The 26,666-nt window shown below is 32.1% G+C and overlaps 2 protein-coding genes across 3 annotated transcripts in view; one reads left to right on the top strand and one right to left on the bottom strand.

The window, feature by feature from the left end:
* Positions 1-698: 698 nt before the first annotated feature.
* Positions 699-26,666, bottom strand: LOC132715101 (uncharacterized). Of its 2 annotated transcripts, XR_009623641.1 has the most exons (9): positions 26,224-26,666; positions 22,516-22,762; positions 14,941-15,051; positions 14,446-14,598; positions 11,811-13,370; positions 7,922-7,969; positions 7,235-7,303; positions 4,059-5,929; positions 699-3,999 (listed from the first exon to the last, which is right to left on the bottom strand). XR_009623641.1 is itself a non-coding variant. In XM_060698085.1 (8 exons), exons 1-8 carry the CDS (start codon positions 26,587-26,589, stop codon positions 5,460-5,462), a joined length of 3,024 nt encoding a protein of 1,007 aa, XP_060554068.1. In that variant the 5' UTR covers positions 26,590-26,666; the 3' UTR covers positions 699-5,459. The 2 variants fall into 2 exon arrangements, 1 of the variants encoding a protein (XP_060554068.1); XM_060698085.1 differs by having other exon boundaries at positions 699-5,929.
* The window catches only part of LOC132715103 (protein phosphatase 1 regulatory subunit 14C-like), a 29,152-nt gene continuing 23,111 nt past the window's right edge, over positions 20,626-26,666 (top strand). Inside the window, exon 1 of the mRNA XM_060698088.1 lies at positions 20,626-21,055. Coding sequence (XP_060554071.1) covers positions 21,048-21,055 — 8 coding nt within the window. The 5' untranslated portion in view covers positions 20,626-21,047. The remainder of the gene's footprint in view (positions 21,056-26,666) is intronic.

Here is a 26,666-nt window from a genome sequence, read left to right as displayed (position 1 = left end):
CCCCAAAGCCAAACAAAGCACACTTTGACCCGAAGTAGTTACATGTATAAGCTAATTTGCCCATTTCTGCAGATAAAAGGTTATATTTAAAAGATAAATTGTTTTGCCCTTCCTGCTGTAACATGAAAATATGCTCCAGCTTACCTAAAGTCACCAAGACCAAGACCCATAGCTGTAGCATGGATTTTTATGCTCTCCAAAAAAGGGTGGAGGGAGCATTTACTGGAGTACCCACCATGTCCATCGTTCAGCCAATATTATTTACCAGTGTGCATTGAAATAAATGACAAATGTATCACTTGATCGGGAAGCTTCCATAATATTATTATTAAAGCAGTACTTCATGTCACAAAACTATTTGGCTTTGTGAATTACAGAAATTTATTCATTGGGGTGTATCTTGAAAGTTTTGTTTCCACATTAATCATAAAATTGTTCTTTAAAACATGTCTATTTAACCAAAGTTAACATCCAACAAGAATCACTTGAATTGTCAGTAAAGTTAACATACCAAAATGTGTCCTGCCCTGTACTCCTTACAAAAATGTCAGATTTTACAGTCCCTTGTGAATTTTTTTTTCCTGAGACTGGCTTTGTGTCCATTTTACATTTAGTATGTTATAACCTTAATTAGGCATCAACAATTTCAAAGGGTATGATATTTCATCTAATAATTTAAGACAAAAAAAGAAAATAACAACTGTTCTGTAAATTTTATTTTCACAGATGAAAAAAAGAGACTTGTAAATAAACAATATAAAGGAATGTAAAATAAAATACAGATAACAACAAAAGTAACATATGCTATTAATATAAATATGCGTAAAGCTATGTAAACTTCTCAAATATTTACCAAATATCTGCTCATTTTATCACAATTTTTTCTTTTGATAGAATTTTTAAATATAAACAAAATGTGGAATTTCAAGAAATAAAAGAGAAAGATATACCCTACATGTATGTATTGCAACACTTTTAAAGGAACTCCACTGAGGTCTAAAAAACATAAAAATTGAATTTCTTACGGGCACTTAAAATAGAAAGGTATGCAATAGATCATTCAGAAATACACTTAAAAATAAATTCAAAATCCAATGGAACATTAATCTTCAAAAATTATTTCAGGTCCCCTCATTTAAAAAAAAACCTCAATGGAATCCCTTTTACTGTACAGCATTACATGATCTAAACTAATAGCATGCATTTTCCATCTAAATATTATCTCATATAAACATATATACTAAGTTTCATAAACTTGTGAGTCTTTTAAAGCTAAATTTTGATTATTTTCTCTACATTAGCTATAATCGCTTTAACAAAATGGAAAAACTAAATAACTATACATACCCTTAATATTGCTATTAACTATCTCCACATATAAATTTTCTTCAACATTCATTGTATTATTCTATAATTATCCCAGGAACAACCTGGTCAGACCTGAATTTGACTACATTGTATTTCCATTTTTATAGCAATCATTATTAGGAACGAGGGGAGTGTACATTGTAAAATGTATAATCTACTTACACCTACCCACTGTCATTTGGCTTTTATGTTATTGCTGATCAAGATTTAGAGACCTACAAACAGAAAACCTATACAACACTCCCCTCCCCATCCCTATGTCATGTATATAACAACAAGGTCTAACATAAATGTCATGACAGCTCCTAACTTGGTATATACCATAAAATAACTAAAACTAATTCAAGTTTCATCCTATGAAACAATGCAGTACATGAAAGCCAATACAAAGCTCTGTTTATATTAAAGCTATTATCAGCAAAAGCAAATTATACATTTAGTTAACAATAACAAATATGTAAAGTAAAAAAAAAATTAATGACAAATTATACAGGATATATAAGCTGTCAGTGATGGTGCTCCCCTATTTCAATACTGGAAAGTAAAGAAATGCATGGGCAAGAGGAAAAAAAATGAAATGATATTAATATACATGTATTGCTGTTTATAGTATCAGGCAAAATCTTGATGCACAAAAAACATTATTTGCAAATAAAATTGAAAAATAAAATGTACAAGAAATTACAAAGATGTAACAATAGCATGTTTAGATGAATGCATTTCCTCTATCAGTCACCATTTTGAGGGTCATTCCTAATTTATCATATTTATCATCGATAAAAAATCTTAAAATTCATCTACATGTAAGGAGATGCAAATCTTTTTGATTTTGGTATAATAACAATATTTATCTTTCATGTAAAAGATTCTGACAATTCACCTAATTCATGTTTCCTTATTTTAATATTATAGCAATTAGGTTTTATTGAGTAATGATCCCCAAAATGGCTGCCACTTTTATTGAGGGAGCAAACTATTTGTTTTTGTTTTTATTCATTTAAATGCAAACTGGCTATGCTATAATCAACAATACATTTTTAAGCATATATCTAAGTATATTTTTTTAAAACAGCATCTAAAGTATGTTAGCCGTGTTATTATGCACTATGTTTCAATGTAGAGTTTTTATTTTCATTTCATAAAAATTCATTAACCTTTTGACCATCATATGCTACATGTAGCTTTGTAGGTAAACCTCATTAACCACCAAACAGAACATCATTTGTGATTCACAAAATTCATAGATTTCCCAATGAAATAACGATCTTTGCCTGTTTATATCCTAGGTTAGCTCTGAAATTGCAAAAAAAATAGAAGTCAGGGTGGATTTGGAGATGCAAACATAACCCTGCCTTAAACACTATTGTGACAAACCCTGGAACGTAATTTCTTTAAAGCAATTCCTCTTGGTAAAAACTTAATAATCTCCAAATTTGTTGCTCTGCAAAGGTTTATCTGTATTGCACACAAGGCATCCATCCCGTTTTGTAAAGCTTGCAGCATGGTATACTGGAACAACAGGTTGTCTAAAATGTGCCATTCATCTTAGTATGTCAAAAGATTGACAAGTAAATGAATAATACCCTTTCACAGACGTGATGGTATAGATCAAACAACCTTGTGATATTCCAGCCTATATTAATTAAATGGCAGTAATAATGGAAACAGAAATCTTATTTAGTATTTAGCATTAACATAGAATGATGGATAAATCTAGCCTTCTTTGATGGTCAAAAGGTTAATTTATTCTCATTTACAACATATGGTGAATGAAATATAACTTACATAAGCTGCTATAAAACAAATCAAGTGAAAGCATGCATACATTAAATTGTAAATGTATATAAAACAACCAAATTAATACAATATATCATGGATTTCTGAAAGTTGGATTTTTATGAAGGTAAAATTTCATAAACATAAATTCAAAACTACAACAGTTGTTGTAAACCCTGCTGTTTCAACACTCAAAATATTTAAAGTATAAATGTAGTCTAGTTCTTGTATGGGACTTTTACCCAAAGTAATCTTTAACAAAAGACATAAAACAGTTAACTACATGAAATATAATAAAGTAATTCTAACTTAAGACATAAAACTGCATGAAATATGTATTAAAGTAATCTTTATCAAAAGACAACTACATGAAATGTAACTTATTTAAAACATATTCAGATCTGTTTTGTAAAAATGAACTAATGAACTGCAACATCAATATAAACAGTGTAACAATAGACTTTAGAATGGAATGCTCACAACATGTGACAATTATCACAGGGAATGTGTTAATATAGAATAAATCAAAGACATGATTGTAAAAAAAAAATACAATAAGTAAACGCTATATCTGAGCGAGAAAAACATACAAATCAAAATTCACTTTACATACTTCAGAGGACTGTATAATATCTGTATAATACTAGGTTTATAATTTATACAATCAAAAAAACAGTGTCACAATATCAAATCTGTTTTATCTACCTTTATTTCTACTTTGCCTGCAACATAGAAAAAAACCTAATTTGTAAATATCTATTTCAAACCATAAACACTATCAAACCCTATCCAATGATAGAATTGTAAGCAAAGTACAAACATTTTAATATCAACATTGTTAAATATTTGATGGCTCTAAGAGAAAGGAAGAAAAACACAATTTTTTTTTAATTTGACTTCAGTGACCTTTGAACCTACAAACTTCAAACCCCATCACATGTCATGGTAGAATCCTTAAAAGGTAGATTTAAATAAAATATCTCAAATATCAATCATACCGGCCAATGAGTAGTTTAAGTTTCTGAAACATTCCTACTGAATTAACTTCAGACAATAAAAAAAGATGTTATGAGAAACAAAACATGATGGAACAACAAACCAGTGACTCCATGGTCCCGTAAATATATTTCTACAGAATTAGTATATACTAACATGAAAATCATAACAAATCTAATGGACAACGTCATATGTTAGAATTTTTTTTTAAAAATACTTATACAAACAGTATATAAAGTAAAAACTCTAGTCACAACAAAAAATAAACATGAAAACATCTATAAACATTTACAACAATTCATTCTTTAATACTAGAGATTCATTGTTATTAGTTTGTTCAGGAGAAATGTCTCTTTGTTTCTCAAAGTTGCTCAAGTTTTTTGTTCATCTCAACCAATAGTTAATGTAATAGTTATATTATAGAACTAAAACTACATTTGAATGAAAGTTATGCGCATTAGGGGGAGTCTTGACCCTAGAAACCTTCAAATGGCTTCAAGTATATCTTTCAGGTACAGAATGCACTTGTGAAGTTTAGTTGCTGTATGTACAAGGACTATTGTGTGTTGGTTGAGGTTTAAGTTTTGTGACAAATACAATAAGCCCAGATCAATCGATTTGAACAGGCATACATACACTTGAACACATACATACGGTCTCAAAAAAAATTATTGGTATAGAAAACTGCTGTTCTGTAATTTTATGTTATCCTACTCACAACCCATTTTAAACATTTTATATCTTATGTAAAATTAACAACCAAGGTTTCAAAGATAAAAATAGTCCTTTTAAAATTTACAGCTGCAGGAGGCAGCATTTGTTATATCATATTAAAACTTACTACTGTCTTATTCATGGGTACAATGTAAAACCTATCTATATTTTAATTGCTTATTTCCTCTACAGAAATCTAGACTAGCTTAGCTCTTTACTTGTTACATCAAATTCCAAAATGGATACTAACAGTTCACAAAAAAAAAAATTAAGAACATTTTAATAAAATTTTCATAATCATTTTCACTATCTGATAGATAATCCATATTTACTATGTTTATTTGTTTACTAATGACATATTTTTTTTTACATTAAATGAAATATGCACCTTTGTTCACATTTCAGAAAAATTATCTTTTAGCATCATCTTTTTTCTTGTTAAAGATTATCCAAATTTACTGGGTTTATTATTTGTACTTAAACCTATGTCATATTTCCTTTTTATCACAACGCATTACACAAAATATAATAATATCTATCTTCATAATAATACCTCAGCCCTCAAACTGTATCAAAAAACTTTGAAATAACAATATCACAAATATTTACAGATACATCCCATTGATGAGATAATCTGCCTCATTGGAGTGTAATTGTCTCCCCTTTCTCAAACGTCGTTTCACTGTTCGTAACCTACATCCTACGATGATTAACAGCATCAATGTTATTGCTAATCCAAGAGCCAAGGCCACGATGGGGCCCTGGAAGCTATCTGTATAACTCTCTACTTCTACGGCATCAACATTCAAAATGTTCAAGTGATCACTGTTCACTTCACCGGTATTCACCACTGAGTTGTTCTGTTTTGTACTCTTTGTTGAAGAGCTTTCATCTACAGACTGGTCACCAGATGTCTGTTCACTGTTGACTGGTTCTTCGTCATCAGATTTATCAGTATCAGCAGAAGCTTTAGAATCTGTATTTTCAGTTTCTACTTCAGGTTCAACTGCTTTGACAACAGCATCTGTTGCACTTGGAGTTTCAGGCCTTAGTGTGGTGGGTACAGTCACTTTTTCTGTTCAAAGAAAACATAACATATAATTTCAGGTTTTTTGTTTTTGTTATTAATAAGTCGCTATGTAAATGTCAATTTGTCAATCAATCAATCTAATTAACCAGAAACTGGAATATACCATAAACAAATCAAAGCACAGAAGGCGCTGAATTTGTTTGGGTCTCAGAATGTCAAAAAGGTGAAGGTTGTGAGATTATAAAACAATTTGTTTGGCTATAAGACTAATTGCAACACTGATATTTGATCCAATGTCTATTTGACTTAAACAATTTGAAAAAAAAAAGAGTTGCCTTAACTGGAATTTGAACTCCAGACCTCTCGCTTCCTAAGCGAGCGGGCCACGGTGAATTTACATGTTTGCGGCCTAAAGAAAACCATATTATTCTAGTTAGGGTTTGTAACGACGCTAACTGTTGTTTAACACTTGTGTAAATAATCATGGCGCTTACTATAAGCATGTATATCTATAAAGAATATTTCAATATTAGAAATTTTCGACTATTCGGGAATTATTTTGCTTGAAAATTAATCCGCCTGTCATGTGACCATATTTACGCAGTGATCTCCCCTAAATTTTTCAGCCTAAGTGTTACATATAAAGGGAAGTAACCGCTTCAAAAAAGCGTACTACTTTCGGCACTTGCAATTAACAGCATTAGAGTCTGAAATTTCGCTACCATTATTTGTTTGGTCTGACGACCCAAACAAATAAAAAGTAACACACTAAACATCACTTATCTCTAATTTTTCAGTATCAGATATAACATTTAAATTACCAGGATCCTAGGAATTGACTTAACTTTAAAATCTAAAACAAGATTTGTGTACCCATCAATGGCAAAGGTAAAGTACATGTAGATAAAAAGATATCAGTGGATAATAGAATAGGAAATGCAGTGTTAATGCACCGAAACAGAACTTAACCAAGCTGAATGTTTTATGAAAGCACAAGTATGATAGCCCTTCTTTTCTGTACAGGTAGTATTTAATTAAAATATCTTACAGTACTTTAATAAAAAAGTTTCTTAATCCTAAAATTACATAAACCAAAAGTGATACGCCACCAGTTAGAGCCAGGTCAGCCAACATATCTTGACATCCCCATTATTTACAATGGACAATTCCAGAAAGGAAGTCAGACAAGTCCATTTAACAAATTCAGCAGGTTAAGGGTTAAAAAGATTTTTATTAACATTTTTTATTATCCTCTCTGAAAGACAGAGCATAACTTTATCTCAATTTGCTTTTTTGTGAATGTGGAGAAAGGGTGTAATGAATTAGTTACAATACTATATTTATACAAACCAATTGTTTTGTGTGTTGTACTAGCTGGCTGTGACTGCTTCAACTTGTCTGGTCGAGATTGGAATGGTCCTTAAAATAAAAGACAGGATTTTATGATATAGTTTTCATGAAATTATTATATCTCAATATACAAGTATGAATGTACTTTTTGTCAAGTCAAGCGTTTAATTGTATAAATAAATAAATAACAATTGTATAAAGCAAGTCGCACTACATAATGTGTGTTGTCTGAACTTCACAATGACTGAATACCTCTCTAAAATACTGGCCATGTAACAAAGCCTTGTAGTCAACCTGGAAACACATTTTGATGAAATGCAGCCATGAAAAGCTGTCAGAGGACATCAAAATCTTGACTTATAAAATACTGGACACAGAAAAGTATGACAAAACTATGGGGGAAAATCAATTATAAATATATTTTTTGTATCAATACTAAAACAGCACTCTAATGCCCAACTTTCATGCATATCAAAAATTTTAACAATAGAGATGCTGGATTACAGTTTATTTTGATATTGAAATCCATGAACTGTTTCAAATTCAAAGCAAATCCATTACACCAATTCAAGAGGTTCAAGTATTTATAAATATTTGCTTGATTGGTATACAATTTGTAACCTACAAAGCACCAGCCCTCCATTTACACATGACAAATATTTACAGATGGTCTTTAATCATACATACTGTTTCTACTACCACTGTCTCCAGGTCTTATGTGTACTGGCTTCTTATCTGAAAGAGAGGGGAAAGCTTGTCATAATGGTGACAGAATAAAATATATTCATTTATTGACTAGTGGAATACATTTAGAAACTTAAAATAAGTGCTGATTACTCTTTTCAGATTAGATATGCATGTAGATAGTTATTTATTATTTCCAGGGTGATTTTAAAAATCTTTTCAGATTAACATAGATAATATAACTAATAACTACATGTATTACAGAAACTGTTTGAAAGGTTGTTCCCCTTAAAATAATGGATTTGACATATAAGATAATTTTTGTGAAAAAATATCAAGAAAGACATAAAATCATTATGCAGGGCTTAAATTAAACACTCACAAATTGAAAGTTAAAATAAACAAGCAATTATCATAGTATTGCAAGCAATCCATAAGTCCCCTACCGGTAAGAGCCCAAGCAACATTCTGAAGGGCCATTGGCCATTCACTTAGGTTCCTATGTTAAGTGTTGAAAAAGTTCTTTAAAAGTGATCACACGAAACAGTTTTTATGTACAGACAGACGGACTGAAGGACACTCTAAAGTTATTTTTTAAACATCCCTGTTATCAAAATATAACATTTTTAAAATCCTATAACATTTTTAAAATCCTATCATGATTGAAGAAGTTGGAGTAAAAATTACCAATTTCTCAAAAAAAGTCTAAGTTCAAAAGGGGCATAATTCTGGAAATAGTCTTGCTAGAGTATTGAACACTCACAAATGTTGAGTGATAATAAGAAACATTTATATGAAGTTTGAAGTAGATACATTCAGAAAAAGAAGTTAGTAAAAAAACAATGTTTTTTTTCATGAAAATTTTAAGTTCAAGGGAGGTAATTCTGATAAATTTTGTGCTAGAGTTGTAAACCTTGTCACATATGATGTGGTTGATGACAAGCAATTTATACTTAAAGTTTGAAGAAAATACCTTAAGAAATAAAGAACTTATAGTGAAAAAACTTAAAAACTAGAATCAGAAATCTTGAAATTCAGTCTATTTGTTGCCATAGCAACCAGAATTTTCAACATAGGAAGATAAGAAAAGAATGTGCATAATTTCTATACTGCCATCTACCCATATGTCAAGTTTCATAAACATATTTTCAGTACTTTTTGTGTTATCACTGGATCCAGGTTATGTGTAAAATCTGCCATATTTTCAGTCTATTTGTTGCCATAGCAACCAGAATTTTCAACATAGGAAGGAAAGAAAAAGACGTGCATAATCTCCATACTGCCATCTATCCATATATCAAGTTTCATAAAAATATTTTCAGTACTTTTTGCGTTATCGCGGGATCCAGGTTATGTGTAAAATTTGCCATATTTTCAGTCTATTTGTTGCCATAGCAACCAGAATTTTTAACATAGGAAGAAAAGAAAAAGACGTGCATAATCTCCATACTGCCATCTATCCATATATCAAGTTTCATTAAAATATTTTCAGTACTTTTTGCGTTATCGCGGGATCCAGTTTTGTGAACGGACAGACAGACGGACGGACTGACGGACAGACAGACAGACGGACGGAGGGTAAACCTAAAGTCCCCTCCGGTAAACCGGTAGGGGACTAAAAATACCCCTAGTTGATATTCATATTTCCCAAGCTTTTGCATGTGAAAAAGTTGCAATTACAGGTCCTGTTATGATTATGTCTTTAAATATATATTTGATATAACATTAACCGTTTTATCAAGTATAGACAGTATAATTTATACAGTCTATTATAAGTTTATAGGATATCACCTGAATTTATGTCTTACAACATGTTTACAAACTTCTACCTGTTTACCTGTCAAAACTTTTTTTATTTTACTCTACAGAAAAATTCATTGTTCAACATCATTTTATTTTGAACAATTGCAAGTGCAAACATGATTTTATGTTTTTTCATTATAGCATTCCACAATAAATATTTGTTTAATATAGGGATCTGAAAAAAAAAAGATAAAAGTATTAAATAGGTCAAAATAAATTCTCTACTTTAGATTTATTACATTTTTTGTAAACTTTTAGCTTATCTGAAGTGCATAAATTTTGAAACCATTCTGTAAAGATATAACAGTGAGTCTAACCTACTTAAGATTGTTGAAACATTCCTTTCGTTTAATTGGATTTTTTGTTTTTTTGGTTGGGTTTTACGTTGCACCAACACAATATAGGTCATATGGCAACTTTCCAGCTTTATCGGTGGAGGAAGACCTCAGGTGCCATTCCCTGCATTATTTAAGGCACAAACAGACACCTGAGTAGAGCCACTGATATTTCGAAGCTAGCTGGATAGCTTCCTCACATTAAAGAATCCACCAAAGTTCCAGCAGAGATTCAAACTCACAGCAATGATGGGCAAGTGGTTAAAAATCTACGACAGAATGTAATTACTAAAATGTATGTTTATATATGATAAAAGCATCACTAGGAAATAAGAAAACTTTCGTTTCCTATGACAATTTCCCCTTGCTATATGTCTAGTACAAAAATTTAAACAAATTGTGTAGAATATCAAACAAAAATCTTATATAAACAATTTACCAGGTAATGCATTTGATACACACTGACTTTTAGCTTTGAAAATAGTTTAATTAACTCTCAAATTCTCATATGATACAAATAATCCTATTAAATAGTGTATTTTACATAATTATTAGCATACATTTACAACATATACATGCATAGTGAAATGCACAAAAAACAAGGTTGTACTACATGCAAATAATAACTACTACACAAAATATTTTATTACTACTTTTAACTTTTCAAGAAGAACACAAATGTAAACAAATGCTAATTTTTTTAGAAGAATAACTTCAGAGCACACTTGAAAGTAAAATAATTCAACTACTGTGCAAACTAAATCTTCTATAAAGAATAACAACAGTAGGCCTATATGGCCCATCTGAGTAAATGGTCCAAGTCAAATATTCTTACTTATTGACTTGTAAGTCTCATAAAAGAAGATCTGTACATAATTTTTTCTCAATATAAGTCAATGAATAAAAAACTTTATAAGTAACACCAGGACAAGATAAACATTGCTTGCAAAAAGCAACGTTTTACATATACATACAACTTTTGTTGAGGCACATAACAATAATGCTAATATACTTATTTCTTAGATTTTGCCCTTTATTCTTTCAGAGGGAACAAGAACTGTCAAATTTCAGTAGGACAGCTTGCTTGACTATTCTCAGTGCTTGATAATTAAACAAGAACCTGGATAATGTAGAATTATCATAAAGTAGTTCATAAAGGGCCATAATTCTGTCAAAATCAATGTCTGAGTTACGGGTCTTGGAAAGTGACCTCCTCATACTTTCAAATAAGTGTATGAAGTTTCATTTCATTCACTTCAATAGTTTTGGAGATACCAACTTGCATGCAAGAGCTAACATCAGGGGCAATTTTTAACCAAATTGTAAATGCTAAATAACAAATATTTAACCTCTGGAATCTGCACTTGCAGGAGTGTATCTTTAATCTATGGGCAACATCAGATATTTTTCTAAGCTTATCTTTAAAATTTGACTGCTAGTTTGTAAGTAACATTATCCTTTGTTACAGTTAGCAACAAAGTGACCCTAAGGCATGGTCATTTTTATATCCCTAGGGCATGACTTATTAACTTTCATAGTGGTCTACCAGACAATTCTATAAGCCATATACTCAATCTATGATATTGGGCCATCACAATGTACTTAGGTGAGCTCATATAAAGTAAAATAAAATAAAGTCTTGTTCTATGTAATAAAACTGAGAAACTTAAATGTATCACAACAAATAGAATATCATTTACAAATCAAATCATCACATCTACACAACAAGGGCACTTTACAACAATTCTATATACCTTTAGGACCATCATAATCTAAATCATGATTTAATTGTCTATCTGGGTACACGTCAGGATAATAGTATTCATCTTTAAAGGAATCCCAAACTGGATAATGTTCTCTTTCTCTATTCCAACCTTGCTGAAATCCTGTATCATAATATGGATATCTCGATCCTGGGCTTGGTCTTCGTCTACTGTTGTCGTATCTGTTGTCATATCTGTTGTATGATGGTCGACGATTACTGCTGGGCCTCTGATAATCCTCAAATGGTAATCTATAATCATCCGGATATTGACTGTCCGTATCGTATCTTCCATTTCCTACTTTATCTTCTACATCAAACTTGCTCTTCGGATCAACTTTAGTACCAGGTTTGACATATTTATCCTTAATTTTTTGCTGTACAATTGGTACTTTGTCTTTGCTGCTATTTACATTGAGCAGACCTGGCTTTTTTCTGGTATTGCTTGCCTTTGAATCAGTAGTAATACTTGAACTGGATGCCTGTATTTTCCCCTTCTTTCCACTGACTCTAGGGGAATCATCATCATATTTCAGCCATGAATAGTCTGGAAACCCCTCTGAATGAATTTGCTCTGTTTTTTGTCCAGACACTGTAGATTGAGTGGGGGAGGCAATTTGAGTTTTTGTTTTTGTTGATGGAGGGTAGGTTCTTCCTCTGTTATCATCATTATCATTATCCTCTGTTTCTTCTGAATGTCTATGAAGTTCGTAAGCTTGGTCTTCTTCATCATTATTCTTATTCTCCATTTTACCTTCATTATATGCATAGCCCTTTTCTAAGCCATCTTTGTAAGGAACTTTATTCCCACTTTCTAGACCTTTTTCGGGGTGTTTGTTTCGGCCAACCTCGTTATGAGAGATCAGGTTGTCTGGATATCTGTGTGAAGGTTTCTCTATATCTACATCATCTGTCACAGTATCATAATAGTGGTCAAGATGGAAACCAGTTTCGTCACTTTTAACCTCGTTTTCAGGAGCTGTATTTTTACTTTTTTGCAAGTCTTGTTTCAACACTGGAGCATTGGTTGCAATTTTCTGAACTGGAGCAACATTTTGCTGTACAACAGCACTAGGTACTTGGTGAGACTGAATTTGTTGATTGCCCTGTACACTATTTTGTTGGACTGGTTGTACATTTTGAATAACTTTTTGAACAGGCTGAACTGGATTTTGAATGAAACCAGTCTGTGCTGGAACAAAATTCTGTTGCTGCCCTGCTTGATATGGTATGTTGTTAGGATATATTTGGGATCCAACTCCACTACTCAAAGGCCATTGCTGGTTGTACTGACCTTTCATTGGGAGTAAATTTAAAGCTCCAGCGTTCTGATTGGTCATTCCTGGTAAGAAGAATTGTCCTCCAGCATTCTGATTGGCTGTGCCTGGAGCTGAATAAATCTGATTGGCTGATGGGTAAATAGCAGCCTGTTGCTGATTGGTTAAACCGTTAACTGGAAAACCATAGGAAAACTGAGCGTCTGGTTGATTACTTTGAGAATTATAGAATGGATTGTTGTAAATATTGTTGTTACCGTCTCCATTCAGGAATGCTGCATGCAAATAGTAGTACAGGAATATATCATTAAACATTAACAAGATCAGAGCTATTGCTAAACATTATTCATAAAACAATTTGTATACTTATTGTATAAACTTCATTTTGTTAAACACCATAAAGAAAATGTCTAATATAGTTAATGTAATTAAAGAAAATATCTACTTAGGAAAATTCTGCTCTTATTTACTATTAGAACACTTAAAGTATTTGCAGCATGACTAATAAAAACAAAATGTTGCCTGCTCTTAGAGTTAAGCAGTCTCTCATTCAGCAGGATTAGTGACTTTTAAATGGTATTAAAGCTATATCACATGATTTTTTTTTATTAAATTTATAACCAGTAATTTTAGAGTGGTTACTTAATCTTATGGTTGATTCACATAGAATGTCTCTGTTATCAAACACACATGAATGTTGTATGTAAACAGAATGAAATGTCCTGGAACAAAATAATATTCTGCTATTTTTAGTAGTTTTTTTCGCTTAACAATGATTTAGTGTACATGCCATTCATTTTTAAGGCAAATTACAATACAAACATTTTTAAAGTATTTTTTTTTTTTAATTTAAACAGTAATTTTTGCAGCAGATATATAGCTTTATACACTTTAAAAAATGTTTTTTGATCCTAGCTTTTGGCAATTTTCTATATTAAAAGAGAAAATAAATATTTCATATTTACTAGTCAAAGTTACAGGATTTCTTTCTCATCTTTTATATTTTTCTTTACAGTTTTAACTAAAGTAGGCAAATTAGAAATTAGCTACATACCAAATATCGAATCTTTGGCCTTAGTTTCAAAAATAAATTTACATATGTATATATGTAACAAAGCAACCCCAATTTTTCAACTGCATGATATATTATACTTTTAACAAGAACTTCTAGTCAATACTACATACATGTACTTAATATCACTGTTCTAGACCTTGAAGTACTGGAGAATTTTTGAAATAGGGGTTAATATATTCTTAGCAGAATAAATACACAGGGGCATTTATTATGAGGGAGTATTTAACAGGATGTATATGTCTATTTTTCGTATCATGGAAGTAGACTGAGCATACCAGGTTTATTTTGTTCCCGGCAGTTGATTTCATCAGACCCATCATCACAATCAGGGCGGTCATCACAAACATAACGGTTCAATATACACTGTCTAGTATCAGTTCCATATGAAAACTTGTCACACTCAAATTCTTCATCACTACACAGCTTTCCTGTAAAAAAAAAGTCATTAAAGAATGTCTGAAAAGAATTATATGTAACTAAAAAACTTTGGAAGAGACCAACAAGACAATGTCATATAACAAATACATCTTTATCTGTGGACTTCAGTTTATAAAAAGAAAATTCAAAAGCATTCTCCTATTAGAGACTTTGTTAAAACTTGATTGCACCATTTTTGCAGGACTAGAATGATTAATGATACTTCATTAAAGTAAGTATTTGTTACCGGGATAAAATACATGTTAGTATTTGTTGCGGTGATAAAATAAGAATTTGTTGCCAGAATGAATAAAGTATTTCTTGCAACATTATTATGCTATTAAAAAACTTACGGCAGATTCCATGTTTTTCGTGGTATCCGACTCTACATCTACAGGTACCTAGACATTCAGCATGTTTGTCAGCACAACCCAAGTTGTACGATGGACATTCTTCATTAAGACCTGCAAAGATAAAATAACATTACTTATTCTAACACTCCTCGTGATTTTGTCACTATAGACAAAGAAGAAAAAACTGGTGTTAAACTGTCAATAAGCACTGGTTAGGGACTACTGGTGTATGCAGCCGTTATGTTTTCTCCCTCCATAATATAGTTAATAAAAAGCATTTTTATTTGTATTTTCAGTTCTTATAATGTTTTCTTTTTATACAATACCGAAATAATATCTTGCATACACTAACGCCACATATTTGATCCATATCAGTTAATAGATATTTTGACAAAACGGCTCCAATCTGTGCAAAGCAGTGTAATGAGGTCATCCTAAGTATACAACCCTTCATAAACGCTGACATCATTTCATACATACAAGAATGATAAATGGGGCACTGATGTAAAACATTTTAAGATGTAAGTTATTATTGTTGATGAAATAACGTGTTTTCTTATTATTTCTTTTGTTTAATAATTTCTATATCTTTGCAACAGTAGGGTGCGAAAAATCGAACAGCGTTATACTAAAATTGGCACTGGAAGTTATTTCCGCTTGAAAAAAAAAAATTAGTGATCTTCCTTATTTCATCGTGTAAGAATCGAAATAATATTGGTCTGAGTGGTGTTTATCGGCTATTTAACACCGGTTTTGTCGTTTTGATGCGAAAAAATTAACCACTCAAGTCTACAGCCTTTGTGGTCAATCCCTACGCATCAAAACTCCAAACTGGTGTTAAATAGCCGATATACACCTCTCAGGCCGATGTTATTTCTTAATTCATAGGCATCAAAACTCCAAATGGGTGTTAAATAGCCGATAAACACCGCTAAGACTGATATTATTTCTTAAACAAGAGCCATGTCAACATGGCCATCCCGCGCCGAATGTGTTTGCTCATTGGAAGAATGTATATGTAGTAGAGCAGAATAAATCCATTTTAAGAGGTCTTTTGGTAATGAAAACTGATGCACACCTCCTGGGTGAGATCTATGCACCTATGAAGTTTCATTTTGATATCTCAAAGGCTTTTTGAGTTATGCTCTGGACAAAAATTAATTTTGAAAAATAACAAAGGGCAATAACTCAAAAATAATGCAGGGTAGAGTTATCATTCTTAAGCACTGCACTCCTCCTCAATGAGATCCATCCACCTTTGAAGTTTCAAGTTGATACCTCAAATACTTTTTGAGATAAGCTCTGGAGAAAATAGCATGAAAAAAAAACAAAGGGCAATAATTCAAAAATTGTATAGGGAAGAGTTATCATTCTTGCGCACAACATTCCTCCTCAATAACATCTACATGTATCCACCTATGATATTTCATGTTGATATCTCAAACACTTTTTGAGTTATGCTCCACTCAGTTGAAATATTAGGTATGAAAAATAACAAAGGGCAATAACTCAAAAATTATGAAAGGTAGAGTTATCATTCTTGTGCACTGCACACCTCCTGAGTGAGATCTATGCACCTATGAAGTTTCATGTTAATATCTCAAAGGCTTTTGGAGTTATGCTCTGGACAAAAATCAATTTTGAAAAATAACAAAGGGCAATAACTAAACAAGAGGGCCATGATGGCCCTGAGGTCGCTCACCTGTATATAGCCCCCCCCCACCCCCACCGGGCCAATTTTTACCCAAGGGCTTTTATTTGAACAGACTTGGTAGACACCCATAAGAAGATGTTTCATGCTAAACATCTAAGTTCTAGCTCATTGGGTTTTTTAAAAGAAGATTTTTTAAGTTTTTACTATACACATATAGTTAAAAACAATGACACCCCTGAGGCAGGGCCAGTTTTGACCCCCGGGCTTTTATTTGAACAAACTTTGTAGATATTTACTTAAAAATGTTTCATGCATAATATCTAAACTCAAGCTATTTGGGTTTTTTCAAAGAAGATTTTGCTTTTGGTTTTCATGGCAACCAGAGTTCTTCAAGGAAAATAAAATTCTTTCCACAACTCATCTGGAGCTACATATTAATATGCAAAAAGAACAACTCCAGTACATATGAGGACAAATGAAAATGTAGATGTTCATGATAATAATGAACAATGGTCACAAAACAGACACATAGGCAAACTTTGAGAAATTTGTGTCTAAAATAATTATAAAATTTATTGTTAGTACTAGTAGAAGTCATACTCTGATATGTAATTTACATGTACTTTAACTTCAGAGCAATAATCTTATACCTGGTAGCAAAAAAAACTAAAATAAGAAAACTACATGTCAAAAATGTAAGTCAACTTATTGTTATGCGATCACTACATGTAAGAAGTAAGAAATAAATATTACAAGAGGGCCATGATGGCCCAAAGTCGCTCACCTGGGCTTTTATTTGAACAAACTTGGTTGTATATGTATGTATATATATATATGTATGTATATGTATACATAATATATATATATATATATTAATATATATGTATATATATAATATGTATATATCTAAAAAAAAAAAGTCAAGCTAATGAATGACCCCCGGGGCGGGGCCAATTTTGACCCCAGGGCTTTTATTTGAACAAACTTGGTAGACACCCATGAGAACATGTTTCATGCTAAATATCTTAGCTCTAGCTCTTTGAGTTCTTTAAAAGAAGATTTTTTAAGTTTTTACTATATGCATATAGGGAAAATCAATGACCCCCGGGGGCGGGGCCAATTTTGACCCTAGGGCTTTTATTTGAACAAACTTTGTAGACACTCATTAGAAGATGTTTCATGCTAAATATCTTAGCTCTAGCTCTTTGGGTTCTTTAAAAGAAGATTTTTTAAGTTTTAACTATATGCATATAGGGAAAATCAAAGACACCATGGGGCGGGGCCAATTTTGACCCTAGGGCTTTTATTTGAACAAACTTGGTAGACACTCACTAGAAGATGTTTCATGCTTTATATCTAAACACTAGCTATCTGGGTTTTTTCAAAGAAGATTTTTAAGTTTTTGCTATACACAGTCATATAAGGAAAATCAATGACCCCTGGGGCGGGGCCAATTTTGACCCTAGGGCTTTGATTTGAACAAACTTTGTAGACACTCACTAGAAGATGTTTCATGCTTAATAGCTAAACTCCAGCTATTTGGGTTTTTTTAAAGAAGATTTTTTAAGTTTTTGCTATACACATATAAGGAAAATCAATGACCCCCGGGGCGGAGCCAATTTTGACCCCAGGGCTTTTATTTGAACAAACTTGGTAGACACCCATTAGAACATGTTTCATGCTAAATATCTTAGCTCTAGCTCTTTGAGTTCTTTAAAAGAAGATTTTTTAAGTTTTTACTATATGCATATAGGGAAAATCAATGACCCCCTGGGGCGGGGCCAATTTTGACCCTAGGGCTTTGATTTGAACAAACTTGGTAGGCACTCATTAGAAGATGTTTCATGCCAAATATCTAAGCTCTAGCTCTTACGGTTTTTTAGAAGAAGATTTTTTAAGTTTTTCTTATTGGTTGCCATGGCAACCAGAGTTTTTAATGGAATTTAAATTTTTGAACAACTTTGAAAGGGGTCCACCTAAGGATCATTTCTGTAAAGTTGGTTGCAATTGGCCATGTAGTTTAGGAGGAGATGTTGTTTGAAAAGTTTGACGCCATTTTTTGAAGGACGCACGACGCACGCAGAGTGATGACAAAAGCTCACCTTTGAGCACTTCATGCTCAGGTGAGCTAATAAGGGATATAATCATGTTCACAGTAATTACTTATATATATCACTTTCTTAAATGTAAGAAATTATTAACCTCAGAATAACATCACATCAAAATAACGATAGTTATCAATTTAATATATTTGCAAATACATGTTTATCAAATTGAAATATTTTGAAATCTAGGTTAATATCATTTTATCAATTCAGTATATAGTTAAGGCCTCCCTAAAAAAATTGTTTGTTTCTTTTACACTCACAATGAAGTGTTTTCACTATTATTTTTTAGGCCTATAAAAACAATTACATAAATATTTGTGAAGAGGAAACAATTCATTGGTATGTATTACACCACTTTAACTTAAGTGTTGAAATAAGTACATTAAACACAGGAAGCAAAATCCCCACTTACATGGTAGGAATTAGTTTTAAAGGGTACTAATTCTACTGCTTGGTGCAAAAAGGTTGTAACTACATCTTTATGTCATATGGGTAGCCCCTTTTGCACTAATCCTCGAAATGTATCATTCCTTCTAACACAAGATCCATAAAGTATACACTACAGCAAAATTTATAATGAAAAAAGGGGAAGATAAATATTTCAAATTTCCTCAATGAACTCGGCATAACCTTTAATATATTATCTCCATTTCAATTTAGTATTTTTATGGTTTCTTAGATATAATATACAATTGCAAAATGCAAATTTTGGTACATTTTTTCTAAGTAAACAAGGGGCACAACTACATCTAGAAAGAAGTAACAGTTATCAAACTTGGTCCATAAACATGTACACACATCAGAAACTTATATTTATATCAGGATAAAAAGAAACAAAATGTAGTTTGGCCATATTGTACATGTATATGTTCTTAAATCAAATGGCAATGTTTTACAACACTACTGAAATTGGGGAATAGGTGTCATAAAAGTCCAAAAAGTCCAAATTTGGTATTTTAGAGTAACTAACAGAAACTGCTCATAACAAATGAGAAATGATAGCCTTAGTATTGATATTTTCTTGTATAAGTAATTTCAAGGGATTCCAATACATTTGAGAGTGTTATACTTCTTTAAAGTTTTGGCACTGGTAATGCCTATTTACTGGTAGATAAGTACCAGTAAATATATGTATATAAGAAAAAAAACCTGGTGATTAAAACTTAGAACAATGAGTGACATTGTGATTTTTGACATGTTGTTATAGTTTTAACTTTTAATAAAATGTATGTGTCTCTGAGATATTTGGGATACATTGAAATTTTTATATTTTCAACAATATATGTATATGTATACTATATTTATACATTTATGTAGATTCAAGTAAAAGTTATTAAACACTGGTATGTGAGTGTAGACTTGCACTGCAAAAAACAAGTTTGAGTATTGGATGCTAGGGTGCGTGAGGGATGTTGCACTTTTTTATCACCCCTCATGTGCAGACTCAATTAAACCAAGTCTGCAATTTTCATGTAATTCTGCTGATTTTAATGCAATCGAGTGATCACTTTTTTCCAGATAATTTTATTGGATCAACATCATTTACAAGATTCACAAATCACAATTCAGGATGGGTAAAGGCAGGCCAATATGAGTAATATTGCACCCGGTACTTATAATTAAAGATTAATGACAATTTCATCAGTATCAATTTTCTAACCAATATCATACTGAATGAATTCAACGACTGCTATCTATCCATGTAGAAAAAGACTCTTATAAACGTAAATGATTACATTACTATAGTTGTTTCTTATACTATCACAAACCTACAAATATATTCTAACATATCTCAATGTTTTACATTTGTACTTTCATCTGGCCTTCTTTTATCTCATCCTCTTCAAAACAAAGTCAATACGGTAGTAAACTCTTATTAACTATGTTTTATCAAAGCTTCGCCCCTTTAAGATTATTCTTATACATTAAAATATGAACTTCTGATGACAAAAGTTTTCCGTGTATAAAATATTAACAAAATAAACTGAACATCTTTGTTAAGAATGTGTTAAAATTGAAGCGTAAATACCCAGTCAAAGATGTTTTAAATGGTTTTATACAAATTCAAACAGTGTGACAGGATTTATCATAATTTTCCATAACTAGACTAGATTTAAATGACACTATGACGCAAACGGTGATCATGTCAAAATATCCAAAGTAATAAGGACAAAACATTATGTGAATTTTGAAAACTGGTGTCAAATTCATATAACAATTTAACAAAACGGATTTTCCTCTAAAAAGAATATTGTGGGAAGTTTTACATGTAAATTGATAATTGACAACATATGACACAGCCTCATCTCTAAAATTTAAGCTCAAGAAAAGCATAACAAGGAAGGATGTCAAAGTAAGTACTGTTCAAATCTTTTCCTCACATTTACTTTAAAGTTGGAAAAAAAGATTACATTGTAATTTTATATTACAATCATATTTGAAAATGGTTAGAAAATACCAAACTAAAACACTGCATAAGTAATGCACCAGTCAACTGTTTCCCTGGGACCCATCCCTGGTGAATAGTGGGACAATGACATCAGATAATAACATCCCTAGTAAATGCCCCGCCCCATCAAAACTGTCAGATGGTACAAAAATGTATAAGCCATGTCGGCACTGCAAATGGAACATGCCTGTCACTATTTTGGTGCCAAAACAAAAACCACCATGTTGACTTGACGGTGCTGGGACAGACAGAAAGTATAATCTTGACTCATTTCCCTTTTAGTTACTTTTCATCAGTGTAAAGTCGCAAAAACATTATACATTTTGATATTTTTCTAGCTTTTCTCCACGTCAATATATCAGCATTAGTCTAGCATAAATAACAAAGCTGAACAAAAATTATTTCACATGAAAAAAAATTAACTAAAATATGTTATTTCACATGAAAAAAAAAATTAACTAAAATATACAGTTAAGGATAGGGCAGCCAAACATCGCCCAACACTCAAAAGAACATATATTTATGATGAATACGGACATCACCACAGTCTTAGTATGCCTTTGTATAGATTTTAATATTATAGCTAATATTGTTAAAAAATTGCTTCATTGTTAACTCTGTTTTATCTATTCTACATGAACTATCTAACAAACATGAAAAGTATCATAAGTATTCTTAACTAAAGATAATGTGTTAAATCAATTTGAATTTGAAATTCATATAGATTGTCAAACTGTTTAAATCAAAATAACATGTTTTGCTTCTACATTTAGCTCTTGCCATCTGAATCTTTGTATGTTTTTTTCCTGGTTTTCTTTTTCCTGGTTTTAAGTCTTTTTAAATACATTTTTGAGGCATCTGTGGCTGTGTGGTTATGGTTGTCGACTTCAAACCACTTGCCCCTCATCACTGTGGGTTCAAATCCCAACAGGGACTTTGGATTCTTTCATATGAGGAAGCTATCAAGCACAGATCGGCACCTGAAGTATTCCTCCATCAGTAAAGCTGGAAAGTAGCCATATGACTTATTACTGTGTTGGTGCAATGTAAAATCACACAAAAAAACAACAACAGTTTTTGGTTATATCTTGGTGGTCTATCCACCTAACTGGCTTCCTAGATAACTAACCAGTTATTACCAATTTCTCTGCAAGTGAACAACTACTAAGCCAACATGTATAAGCAGTGAGAGACAAATAACCATTAGGCTGTCCAAGATCGATTATTCTCCAGGGAGACATTACGTCTCACCAAAGGGTAGACCAAGCGACCCCCGGATTTCTTATGATATGATTTCCCTATTGAGCTAAGCTGGCAGGCTCAGGAGAATCTAATTAAGTAAGGTAGGAAATAAAATAAATTACCTGGAAGTGTTGGAACTGGGGTTTTCACTGTAGTTGATAGATGTGGTGGAGCAGTTGTTACTTTCTGTCTGTCATGATTTCTTAAATTTTCCAACTCATTTTCATGACTATGGGTGGCGCCTCCTGGTACATAACTATGAGAATTATGGGTGGCCTCGGAAATGGTCAGTCTCCAATAATCACTGTGGGATGAAAAAACGCAATCACCCGAGTCTCCACAGTGGAACAAGAAGCATTTGCGATCCCCCTTTAAAGGAATGAAAAGAATATTTTCTTATATTATACAGACCATTAAATTACATTCCATACAGAGTTAACATTATCATTTATTTTGACATTTAACAATTTCAAAATCAATTCATTTTCATAAAATGTCTCTGAAATATTAAATGTACATAAACACAATGTTACATGTAGGTAACAAATTTAACAGTAAGTTTCAAAAGAGACAAAAAAATACATAAATATGTACATGCTTCCTATACCAATTTGTGTAACAAAATGACTGCCAGTGCCTTGTGCCCGTGTAATTTTTGTTCATGAGTTAACGTGTGGGGGGGGGGAGGGGACTAGGATGGGGGGGTGATTAATTTGATTTAAACTTTTTTTCTAAATGTACTAATTTGATTTAAACTTTCTTGCGCATAAATAGTTGCCTATTACAACTAGAACTCTGCGAGTCAGATGTGTCGCCTTGAGAACAATATAGTTTAGGAGAAATGGCCAGGACAAAAATGAAGAAAATAAAGAAGTGCAGAGGACCGGTTCTTGCACACTGCACTTCTTCTTAATGAGATCTATCATCCAATGAAGTTAAAAGACCATAGCTTTTATACTTTAGGAGTAATGGCCTAGACAAAAATAAAGTATGAAAATTAACAAAGGGCAATAACTCAAAAAATAAGAAGTGCAGAGTACCGGTTCCTGAGCACTGCACTTCGAGTCATTATAAGAAGCATGCATACCAAGTTTGAAGTCAATTCGACTTATAACGACTGACTTATGTTCTGGACAAGCTTAAGGGGACGCCGAAGACTCGGACAACGACACCAACAAAAGTAATCCCTATATGTCGCCTTTTTCAAGGTGACACAAAAATGTTCGGAAATTCTGAAGTCAAGAGTACAATACCTGACCTCTTTCACTTGCTATAATCACTTGCATCTAATAAACAACAGAATACTCAAAATTTCTATATAACTATGCTGAGCTGGAATATTTGAAATATTGTTTATCATGTTAAAAATATAAAAACTAAAATTAAAACACCAAAGCCATTACCTGGATTAAAACTAAAGTGAAACATCTGGACACATGGTACTGCTGTAAGGACAATTTCAATATTGATATCCCCCTGCCCCAGCCTTAAATAGCCTTAAATAGTTAACACAAACTACAACATAATCGGAAATATACAAACTTAACAACCTGGGTATTTTAACATTTTGCTCAACTGATGGATCACCCCACTTAATTAACAATTAAATTAATGTTATTAAATAAGTGATAATTGTTTAATTTACACATATTTATTTTACTCGTTACTTCCAGCAGATCGTTATACATTGATGAAAATGGTATATTCAAATACGTTAAGACCCATTCAGGGTGTAAACTTTTTAAACTTGCTGATTAAAAAGTGGCAGGTTTTGTATAAATTATGCTCAATTAGGTGTTTACATTGGCAAATTATAGGGGCATTATGTCCGTTGGAGATGCATATCATGTCACTTAAATGTGTTAATTGCAGTAGATTTTCAGCAGTAACTGTGTCATCATCAAAGGCAATTAAGTTTAAGTTACACCCAAAGGCCAGGATTAAATTTATTTATAAGTTAAGATCTGTATATGCGGTAAGTAAAAAGGCACGGCAAACTCAATTTAGCTTTGATGTTCAAACTCGGTGAAGTTCAGAAACCTTACTAGACTTAGTTGCTCAAAGGCCAAGTTGCTACATGATGTACATACCTGTATAATCAACATGGCACCATGTTAAACATTTTTCATGATATATATATATTACTTGTATTTCTTGAAAAAGATAAGTTTTCCAGTTGGTGGTATGCATTGAAATTTTGTTTTGATTTGGTTTTATGTCACATCAACACAGTATAGGTCATATCCAGGGCTGTCATTGATGGACAATTTTATATTGATATATCGACTTTAACAGGTGATACAATGAAAAACATTTTAAAGTTTTTATGTATGTTTAAATTAGGATCATGGTGTTATGCTTGCTTTTATTAGACTACAAATACTACCAACTAACTTAAAGTGTTTTTATCTGTTATTTTTGTCACTATCATTTGAAAACAGAGTTTAAAGTTCATGTTAGCCTAGAAAACTGGAAAAAAGTGACTTCTCTTATTACGCAAAATTAAGAGGTATTTATTTACTAACAGAAATAAAAACATTTTAGCTTGTATCGATATTTGAAAGTGTGTATTGATATTGTATCCAATGGTGAATATTGATGATATATCGATATCGCTTTATATATTCAATGACAGCCCTAGTCATATCGCGACGTTCCAGCTTTACTGGTGGAGTAAGACCTCAGGTGCCCTTCCGTGCATTATTTCAGGCATGAACTGGCACCTGAGTAGAACCACCAACGTTCTGTAAGCTAGCTGGAAAGTTTCCTCACATGAAAGAATCTAAAGTCCCTGTCGGGATTCGAACCCACAGCAGTGAGGGGCAAGTGGTTTGAAGTCAACGACCTTAACCACTCGGCCACGGACGCCCCCTGCATTGAAATACTAAGATTTTTTTTCATTGTGTTGTTTTCTTAATTTTATGATAATAGTGTGATAAATTGTTAAAATGTTGCGTTTACATGTATCTGGTATCGTTTTTGTTATACTTTTAATATAATAAATACAGTAGACTTTGATGTAGCAAACATAAAAATAGCAAAAGAAATTTGGAATGTTTGACAGGAGTCCTACAATGTACCTTCTCCCATACCCTACCCCATTTCTGTGAAAACGTGCCCCGGTGCCTGGCAAAATTCCTGCCCCAGGGAAAGGCTATAAGGTCTTCAGTTTCTTTATGAATTTATGAATATATAAAAGTTTACTATTATCCCCATACAGCATTGCAATATGTACAGTAAATGGTGACACTAATCCTTCCATTGTTAAATCTATGTGCCCCTTCCAACAAACAATTATCAGCAATAATTTTGATCAATTATCAATTAATGAATTATCGATCAATTGTTTAACCCCTGCAGGGCCTTTTCCCCTTCTATAACAGGGGCCGATATAAGGACCCTTCACAATTCAATATTGCACTATTCACAAAGCGGCAGAAAAAAATTCACAATTTCAAAAGAGATTTCACAAAATATTCAGACTTTTGTTGGAAATACATTGTTTACCTTCCGGTAAAACTTGATTTAAACCAATTGCAATAACACAGAGATTGTTTTAATAGTTTAAACCTTGAAGCAGATTTACACAGGTCAGAAATTATAATCTACCGTTTCCGGTTTCAAAATGTCGGGAAATGCCAGTAATATGTCATTTATTTCACAATTTAATGACATATCGCGCTTTTTTTCACAAAATGAACAGGCCCAGGCCCCTTCACAATTTTGACAAAAACATTTAAAAATGATAATTCTCTACAACTTTATTTTAACATAGTAAAAATCACACAGTGAATTGTTATAATTTAATATTATCATGATTAGTTGATTACCTTATCCTGGTAAACTGCAGTGTCACATGAAGGATGCTCACAGCAACGAGTAGTGCACTCTCTTGGGCAGCTTATATTTACAAAATCATTCAAAAATTCAGCACCTCTCTGTAAAGATTCGTTCGTTTTAATTATCAGATTACTGCTTGCTGTAAATGTGCATCCAAGTCCTAATGTAGCTGATTTTTCATAACAACCAACTTGTTCATCCGAAAACGGTTCATTTTCGTCATCAAAAAGTTTCAGTCGTTTTTCAATTGCTGACAACATCCGTGGATCATTTAACAAAGCATAAAGATCTGAAGCAGATTCCTTTTTGCAATAAACTAAATAAAATAAAGGAAATAAAATTACAAGCAGCTTCATTATCGATTTTGGGTGATATTTTTCTACAAACTGTCACTTTGCTGACAATTCCGTGAACACAAATTTATTTTGAACGA

This window comes from Ruditapes philippinarum, unplaced genomic scaffold (assembly GCF_026571515.1).
Source record: "Ruditapes philippinarum isolate M1 unplaced genomic scaffold, ASM2657151v2 ctg1340_1_1_1_1, whole genome shotgun sequence".
Lineage (NCBI taxonomy): Eukaryota > Metazoa > Mollusca > Bivalvia > Venerida > Veneridae > Ruditapes > Ruditapes philippinarum.
This window is presented reverse-complemented; position numbering and strand designations above follow the sequence as displayed.